This window comes from Staurois parvus, unplaced genomic scaffold (genome assembly GCF_062004578.1).
Source record: "Staurois parvus isolate SC_StPar_1 unplaced genomic scaffold, SC_StPar_1.0 ptg001074l, whole genome shotgun sequence".
Taxonomy (NCBI): domain Eukaryota; kingdom Metazoa; phylum Chordata; class Amphibia; order Anura; family Ranidae; genus Staurois; species Staurois parvus.
In genome coordinates this window covers 81,423-90,604 of record NW_028318870.1, presented here as the reverse complement: position 1 = coordinate 90,604, position 9,182 = coordinate 81,423, and the positions used below count along the sequence as shown (strand labels likewise).

Below are 9,182 nucleotides of genomic sequence, written 5' to 3'. Positions count from 1 at the left end.
CTGAGTGGAGACATCAGGCTGCTGAATGGAGACATCAGGCTGAATGGAGACATCATGCTGAATAGAGACATCAGGCTGGGTAGAGGCATCAGGCTGGGTACAGACATCAGGCTGGGTAGAGGCATCAGGCTGGGTAGAGGCATCAGGCTGGGTAGAGGCATCAGGCTGAATTGTGGGCGCCGAGGCACCAGGCTGCACCACGGAAGGCAGTTTCTCAGATGGGAGGCTGACCGGTTTGGATACTGGCAGGATGGTACTGGTTGGAAAGAATTTTCGCCTTTTCCTGGTTTTTAGTTACCGGAGCACTGTAAGTAAGCGCAGGTTTGTAAACGGATGGAGCAGCTGAGGACAGAGAAGAGCTGGAGGATGGAACAGAGGAGGGAACAGTTGCTACAGAGGGCTTCTTTACAGGGTTAAAGGCAGGATAGGTGCAGCGAGTGGGAGCAGAGGACTGATATGTGGTAGTTAGCAGAGTATACTGGGCCATCACTGGGGGTGCTGTCGGGGATGCAGGAAGAGTGCCTTGAGCAGAGGAATGATGTTGTAAACTGACTGAGGCTGGGTATAACAAGTCTGTCCATGTCTGCAGTATGGGTTGAACAAAACTCAGCTTACACTTAGCCTGTCTGACCAAAGACTGCACTGCGTTTATACAATCCATAAGCACATGTGATGGACAAGCTGCATAATGCTCATGGAAGCAATCTGGATCCTCCTCCAACAACCATACCAGTGATTCCACTTGATCCACACTAAATGGGGGAAAAAAGTCATCCCTGCTTTCAGGGGTACAGGACCGAGCCAACTCAGCACAAACCTGGATCAATGGCTGCACCTCAGAGAACTCTGTGCCCTGATCTACTAGGACATGAGTGATCCGTATACATTCTAGCAGTTGATCCCGGGGATACTCCTTCAGAGTCTGATAAGCATACTCCCTGTCATCAAACACTAGCAGATATAAATACACAACCTCATCAAGATCCATCCTTCCCATCAACAAGCCAAGATGGCTTCCCTGTGCAGCCACTTCTGGTCAGGTTTGTGGCCTTGGTGTAATGTCAGGGATGCGGGTGTGACCAGAGGTGTGTGACTGACGCAGGGAAACGCAGACTTCAGATATGTTATAAACAATATAATTTATTAAGACTAACAATACAAACATAAACGCAGTGCACCAAACCCCAAGCTAACACAAATACATACAACAAGGTGAAACGAACCCAAACCTAAACTGATACAGATACACAGGTACATACACATATAGAGCACAACGTAATCAGGCAGGCCGGGTCGATAACTATCGGGCAGGTAGGTACACGGGGTCAGGCAGAGAATGGTCAGGGTCACAAGCCAGGGATCAAACAGGAGAAGTCAGCAGAGGTCAGGATCAGGCACGGTCGGCAACAAGTCAGGCAGAGGCAGAAACAGGAACAGGAACAGGAATGCAGGTAACAAGGTACAGGGGCCCATGGAAAAACACACACCAAGGCAGAGACTGCAGGTCTGGCCATCCCTTAAATACACCTGCAATCAGCCCCAGGTGATGGCTAATTGCCGAAGTGAACCTCTGGTTGTTGAGAGCATCCGCTGGCCAGCCCTGGTTCTGCAGCCCACAAGGCAGGTGAGGCCCACCACTATTGGCAAGTCCATTCCTGACAAGAACCGTCACCTCGCCCCATGTAGGAGCGTACAGAACCGTCACCTCGCCCCGTGTAGGAGCGTACAGAACCGTCACCTCGCCCCGTGTAGGAGCGTACATGACTAGGGCACAAGAGATAGGCTAGTCAAGACCCCCTACACCACCCTCTCACATTCCACCCCTTATTAACTATCATTAAAAGGAAACCATAACACGGTTGGAGTAGAATGGCCATCACGGCCTTTTATTAACACTTCAACTTCAATACACAAAACATTCCTTTAAACAGAAACATGTATGAGAAGTTGTTGGTCTTCGAAGGCACCAAAACCAGAACCAATATCCACCTGCAGAACCAATACTATAACTAGGCCTCCAGCTGCAACGCACGGGCTCGGAGACAACCATACCATCCGCAGTGCAGAACCACCACCTTCTAGTTAGACCTCGGTTACCTGGAATGCCCCCGGGCACACCACACCACCGATGGGTCCCACACCATTATCTTCAACTTCAGATAAGTGCCACCTCCAAAGACCAACAACCGCCACAGCATGCTGGGTAAGCCCTTACCCATGTGTGCCACGCCACACCCGAACGGCCCGCTGTATACCATCCTGCAGACCCAGGGACCATAAATCCGTCCCCACTGCGTTCAAGTGCACCCCCATCGCTACGAAGGTACCGCCAAGTATCCACCTCCAGCTCTAAATGCCGGACAACCAGCCCCCCATTGCGGATAAAGAAACGCCCCCCCTCCTTATTGACTTTTATACGAGGCTTGTTAATTCGCTCCATCGATCTAGCCAAACGCCAGGAAGTGCGGGCGACCGTGTCAGACCACGCAACCACCATATCCAGAGATTCCCTCTGCAACCGAAGAAAGTCTAACTTGACATCCCGCGGCAGCTCCCGCCTAGACCTAACCCCCAAATCGTTGCCGCCCGCATGGAGCAAAAGCACATCAGGCAGCCGGTCCAGACGAGCAAAACGCTGCACCTCAGGGAGCACACAACCCCACAACATGCCCGGCACTCCAATCCTGCGGACACAGGCCGACTGCTGAGACAACCCCAGCTGCCTGCCAGTAGGCCTCACGTCAGCCCACCTGGCCCCCCAAAACACATAGGAGTGACCAAGGATGCACACCAGGCACACCGCACCACCTGAAAAAAGGACAACCAATACAACCAGAACACCGGAGTGACAGATAAAAAACTCCAACCCAGCCCAGGAAAACACGGGACCCCCCACCTAGTCCCCCAACAAATGCGGATGAATGTAAAGGTGAAATCTATGCGACTCCCAGCGACCAATACGTTTGACCACATCATCAGCCAAACCCCACTGAGCAGCCTCCGTGGCCGCCCCGATACAAAAGGAATGCGAGGCATACAAGGACGCATCCAATCCAACCGCCGCTAGACACTTCCGAAAAACCGATACAAACTGAAAGCGAGACAAGGGAGACCCATCAACGTGCATGAAAAAGGACCCTGTCCCCGCCTGATGGTGGGATAAAAAACTCCTAACCACACGCAGGCAAAGCTGGAAGGACAAAGAACCGAACCCATGCGCCACGACCCAACTGGTCCGTCTTGGACCGGCGGATGAGCACCTCAACCCACTCTCCAGTGAACACGACATCATCTACAAATAACCCCCCAAGAACCGATTTAGACGGACTAACAAGTTCGCTGATCTGCAACGCCCCAAAAAAGGCCACTGCAAAGGCCGCCCGAAATAAGCCCGTCTCAAAGTCCGAAGAGCACAATGACCTCGGTTGCTCAAAGAAAGTCCCCAATAACGAGAAAGACACCGGCCGACGCAAATCCCTGCGCTGATGAGCCCTACGATAACCCCGAAGAGCCTGGCGAACCCAGAAATCCTTTGTGAAATCCCGACACCTGCTCTTCTTGCTGTTCTTCCTGGCTGATGATCCAGGCCCCCCAGAGGGACCGCCGGCCGCAGGAGGGGACAGCCCGACAGCCGCAGCAGAATGTCTCCCACGCCAGGCCCTCTCCCAGACCGGCACCTAGTCAGGGGAGGAGCCGTTGCCATGATGACCCCTCTGCAAGCGGGCAGAGGGAGGGACTGCCTCCACGTGGACCCCCGCCCACCAAGCTCTGCTGTGGACGGGGATTCCTCCCGACCTCCCCGCGAGCAGAGGCAGGGGAGCGCCCCGCCGGTGGGGCCGGAGGGTCGCGATCGGGGCTCCCAAGTAAGCGCTGAGCTCTGGGGGAGGAGCCCGGACTAAACCACTCCAGAGGCCGAGACCTCCGAGCGCGAGGGCACTCCACCCCCCTGGTGCTGGCAACAAGCCCAGGTCCCCCAGCACTGTAGAGACCCAACTCTGCAGCCAGGCAGCACCTCGGGAAGCAGCAGCCTCCCGCAGCTGGGACAGCAGTCCCTCCAGCAGTCCCTCCAGCAGTCCCTCCAGCAGTCCCTCCATGGCACTAAACCCAGAAACACTCATTGCCTCCAGATGATACAGCTCCCTCATGAAGCTCTCTCTCTGCTGTCTCCTACAGCACTGCCTAACGACCAGGGGCGGACTGACCATTTGGAAACTCAGTCACTGCCTGAGGGCCCAGGGTCAGTAGGGGGCCCCATGAGATGCCCCTGGTACCTTTTCATAGGCTTTTTTGGGTGTGGTTTGAGTGTGAGTGAGGACACAGGGGACCCCATGATCTCCTATTGCCCCGGGGCACCATGAGTTGTCAGTCCGCCCCTGCTAACGACCCACCCCATCCACACCCAAAGGTGTAGAAGACCCCACCTTCCATCCACCAGTTACCAATCGGTACTTAGCTATTAATCTAAACCCACCCCATACTTTCTTTAACCCTTTCCTGTCTTTAACTCCTCTTGGCCTCGTCATGTCTGCCCTGCACTACTTATTTTCCTTTCCTTTTACTACAGGCATTTCTGAACCGTCACCTCGCCCCGTGTAGGAGCGTACGGAATGGGTCACCTCGCCCCGTGTAGGAGTGTACAGAATGGGTCACCTCGCCCCGTGTAGGAATGTACAGAATGGGTCACCTCGCCCAGTGTAGGAGTGTACAGAACTGTCACCTCGCCCCGTGTAGGAGTGTACAGAACGGGTCACCTCGCCCCATGTAGGAGTGTACAGAACGGGTCACCTCGCCCCATGTAGGAGTGTACAGAACAGGTCACACTGGTTACGGAGTGTCAGAGATTTTACTCTCAATTCTGTCTTCTGCTCTCAGCGATGGCGTCTGATGATCTGAGGAAGGAGCTGGAATGTTCCGTCTGTCTGGACTTTTATACGGATCCCGTAATCCTGAAATGTGGACACAACTTCTGCCGGGACTGTATTGGCCGTGTGTTGGATACACAGGAGGGGTCTGGAGGTTATTCCTGTCCTGAATGCAATGAAAGCTTCAAGAACCGTCCTGTCCTTCAGAGGAATCTAAAACTACATAACATAGTGGAGAACTTCCAGTCTACCCATCCAGATCAGGAGGACATTCGGGTCTTCTGTACTCACTGTATTCACACTCCTGTACCAGCTGTGAAATCCTGTCTGCTGTGTGAAGCTTCTCTGTGTGACAACCACCTGAGAGTCCACAGCAAGTCACCAGAACACGTCCTATGTGACCCCACCACTTCCCTGAAGGACAGGAAATGCTCCATCCATAAGAAGATCCTGGAGTATTACTGCACCGAGGACTCCACCTGTATCTGTATGTCCTGCAGTTTGGCCGGAGAACATCGGGGGCACCAGGTGGAGACTCTGGAGGAGGCCTCTGAGAAGAAGAAGAAGAAACTGAGGAATGTTCTGCAGAAACTGATGACAGAGAGAGAGGAGACGGAGAAAAGAGTCCAGAGTCTGCAGGAACGCAGGAGGAAAGTCCAAGGAAAAGCAGATGCTGAAACTGAGAGAGTCACTGACCTGTTCAGAGACCTCAGGAGACGTCTGGAAGACCTGGAGAAGAGAGTCCTGAGGGACATCTCCGGGTGGGCAGAACGGGTCTCCCGTCCCATGTTGGATTATATTCGGGATCTGGAAATAAAGATCGATGAGCTGTACAGCAAGATATTTTACATTGAGGAGCTGTGTAACACAACGGATCCACTGACTGTCCTACAGGAATCAGACACAGGTGACTTGTGGGATACTGAGGATGGAGATGATGAGGACAGAGAGAGACATGAGAACCTCCTCCATGATGGAGGGGATGGGGATGTGGGGGGAATCTCACACACATTACACACGGGTCTATCTGATATCATGTCTGGGGTCAATGTACAGAAATCTACAGGCACACATGTCTCTCCACAGTCTACTACAAAGGACAAGGGTAACATCATTTCTAGGCTGTTTCGGCAACATCTGCAACCCTCCCCCACCATACAACACTCACACCATGAGGCTGGAGGACCAATTATTGGGGCTGTACAGCAAACATGGGGGGTGTCGGGGGTTACAGACGTATCACTGGATGTGAGGACAGCTGGTCATCATCTACATATATCAGGTGACGGGAAAACTGTATCCTGGTCAGAAAAGAGCCCAAATTATCCAAAAACTCTGAAGAGATTTCTGGATGAGCCTCAGGTGATGAGCACTCAGGGGTTCTCCTCGGGGAGACATTACTGGGAAGTGGATGTCGGGGGGTCAGGGTGCTGGATAGTCGGGGTGTGTTACCCCAGTATAGACCGGAGAGGAGGTCAGTCAAGGTTTGGATATAATAAGAAGTCCTGGTGTTTGAAGGGGTGGGGGTGGGATGACCAGTATTGGGTCATACATGACAGTCATGAGATCCCATTTTCCAGTGATGGTGCCAGTACCAGAGTCAGGATAGATCTGGATTATGAGGCCGGGCGGATCTCCTTCTATGATCTGTGTGACCCGATCCGACACCTCCACACCATCACCACCACCTTCACTGAGCCCCTCCATGTCGGGGTATATATAGAGGAAGGTCAGATAACAATATCTGGGGGGACTCCAAAGTGAGAAATCTGCCCAGTGACTAGTGACATCACAGGGCGGAGAATCTGAGTGGTGCAATACTTAGCCAATAGGAAGCAGAGGACAAGAAACGAGATTACTGATTCATTTATAGAATTCCAGGGCCGTCATCTTTATCCGTCACCTCACTTCACTCCCTAGTGTGTCACCCACCATGAACAAGCATGCAGGTGGGCAGATTCTTCAGGCTTCACTGGCTGCATGCTTGTTCCCCCTTCACCCAATACTACAACAATAGGTTCTGTCTAGACACACTTTACTGTCCACAATGAGAATTCCTACATTTCTGTCCTCATGGGTTCCTTTACATGACCAATCCATGGGTCTGTGATTGCCCCTCCCCCTCACTGTGATTGGCTGTGATGAGTGTCACTATGAATACAGCCAGTGCTAGTCTTGTTCCTATTGGTTATGACATAGAGGGGGCGGGGATTGATAAGCGATGATTCTGGTCGTGTTGGGGGTGGGGTACTGTGGACAGGTGATGGGGGGGGTATAGAGTCTCAGGAAGTGGAGATCCTCGGCTCTGTATATGGGAATATTGATCAATGATTGGATATAGATACAATGATGGATTGGATTGGAGGAGGACTACAATCACCATTAGCCCCTCCAGTCCCGGCCCCTCTATGATCCACATGGAGCCGAGCGATGTTTCCATTTCCTCTATGGCCCCATTCAGCTGATAAAGAGAAATCATTCTGATGTGATTACTAATGATGGAATGACAGGACTAAGTGCTTATATGCTAATGTTGGGTTCTGTCTATAATAACAGCTTCTCTGTCTAGAATGACTTTACAGAAAGATGTTATTAGAACAAATTGCTGATCTCCGGATCCTTGGAAGGTCTTGTTGTGGAACATAGAGACAGTTGGTCTCCTTCTTCTACAATGAGGGATTTGGGAGTCTGGAGGTGGGACAAGCTGATCAGGTGTTCAGAGAGAACACAAATGAATGTCTCTTGTGATGAATGATGAGCTGCTGTACAAATTCTTCACTGAATGATTTCATCTGTAAAATGTGGATGTTTGGGACGCTCCTCCATGACAACTGTCCAGGATTGGAGGGGCCTCCGGTTGGATGAAGAGGTCAGATCCTTGGTCCACCTGCCATGTCTAAGGATCTCCGCACACCTTCATCTCTCTACTTTCTAATCTTGACTTTTACTTTGTAAGTCTTCTCTTCTCAATAAACTTCCAGAACCTTCCCCGTCATCAGAGGTTGTTGTTTCCTCATCACATTCCACAAGAACTTTGTGACACCGATGGAACACCTCCATCATTTTATGGGGACACACAAGGCTTCCTGTGGTCAGGATGGTCCTACAGAGGTCAAAGTTCTGGGTTTTTTCTTCTATATATAAGAAAAACACAGACAAAAATGGAAAAACATCTATTGTAACTTGTTGTGACCGATGTTTTAGATGAGAAAGGGGGGTGTTTATAAAAACATTGGCAGAGCTCTTCCTCCTGAGACCCCGATGTATCTGCGCTCTGTGTGAATGAGGGAAAAACCCACTTTTAGGCTATAAATCGCAATCCAATGCCGAGCTTCACCTAGATTTGTAACCTTCTAAACCAACTCCAACATGTGACATAAACGTTGTACATGAGGTCCATCTGATGATAGGAATTGTCCAGAATTGGTGAGAATCTTCTCAGATGCTTTCATTCCATAGACCTTCTTTAACCCCCGTTCTTCTATATACTGCAAACCAATGGGTGTGTGCGTCCACCTCCACGGGATACATACGACCAAACCACCAAGTGAGGCCATAAATGGCGTGTGTCCCTCATATATGGACTGATATCTTGTGTCCAGCATCATTTTATGGGGACACACAAGGCTTCCTGTGGTCAGGATGGTCCTACAGAGGTCACATGTGATATAGAAGACACAGAAGACGATGGATACATCTGTACTATTCTTTAGTATGAGAGATGATGGAGATCGAATTATAATACATTCACTTTGGGAACATCTCAGCGTTTGTGTAGAAGTCACGATTCGTCCCGTAATGTCTGTAATATGTGGGGAATGTCAGATTTATATATAGAAGACACAAACAGAACAATATAGAAACGTGATCTACATTTACTTAGTATGACCGATGTTAATTAACCCCTTCCATACCACGCCCTCCCCCTTCCTGTCCCCAGGCCAGTTTTCAGGTTTCAGCGCTCTCACACTTTGAATGACAGTTGCGGGTCATACAACATTGTACCCAAACTAACATTGTATAATTTTCTTCACACAACTAGAGCTTTCTTTTGGTGGTATTTAATCACCGCCGGGGTTTTTATTTTTTGTTAAATTAACAAAAATAGACTGAAAATTTTGAAAAAAACCCCACATTTTTCTTTGTTCCTGTTATAAAAGAGTTCACAAACTATGGGATACATCTGAGTATTGACCAATCCTGAAGTACTGACAGCCAATCTCATTTCCTGAGGTCCAAGAATGTCAGGACGGTACAGATATCCCCAAATGTCAGGACGGTACAGATATCCCCCAAATGTCAGGACGGTACAGATATCCC

General features: G+C 50.5%; 1 protein-coding gene across 1 annotated transcript; it reads left to right on the top strand.

Moving 5' to 3' along the window:
* The first annotated feature begins 4,874 nt into the window (after positions 1–4,874).
* On the top strand, positions 4,875–7,857 carry LOC149440552 (tripartite motif-containing protein 14-like). The gene has a single exon (XM_089658472.1). The coding sequence runs from the start codon at positions 4,875–4,877 to the stop codon at positions 6,624–6,626; it is 1,752 nt and encodes a 583-aa protein (XP_089514598.1). The 3' UTR covers positions 6,627–7,857.
* The last annotated feature ends 1,325 nt before the right edge of the window (positions 7,858–9,182 follow it).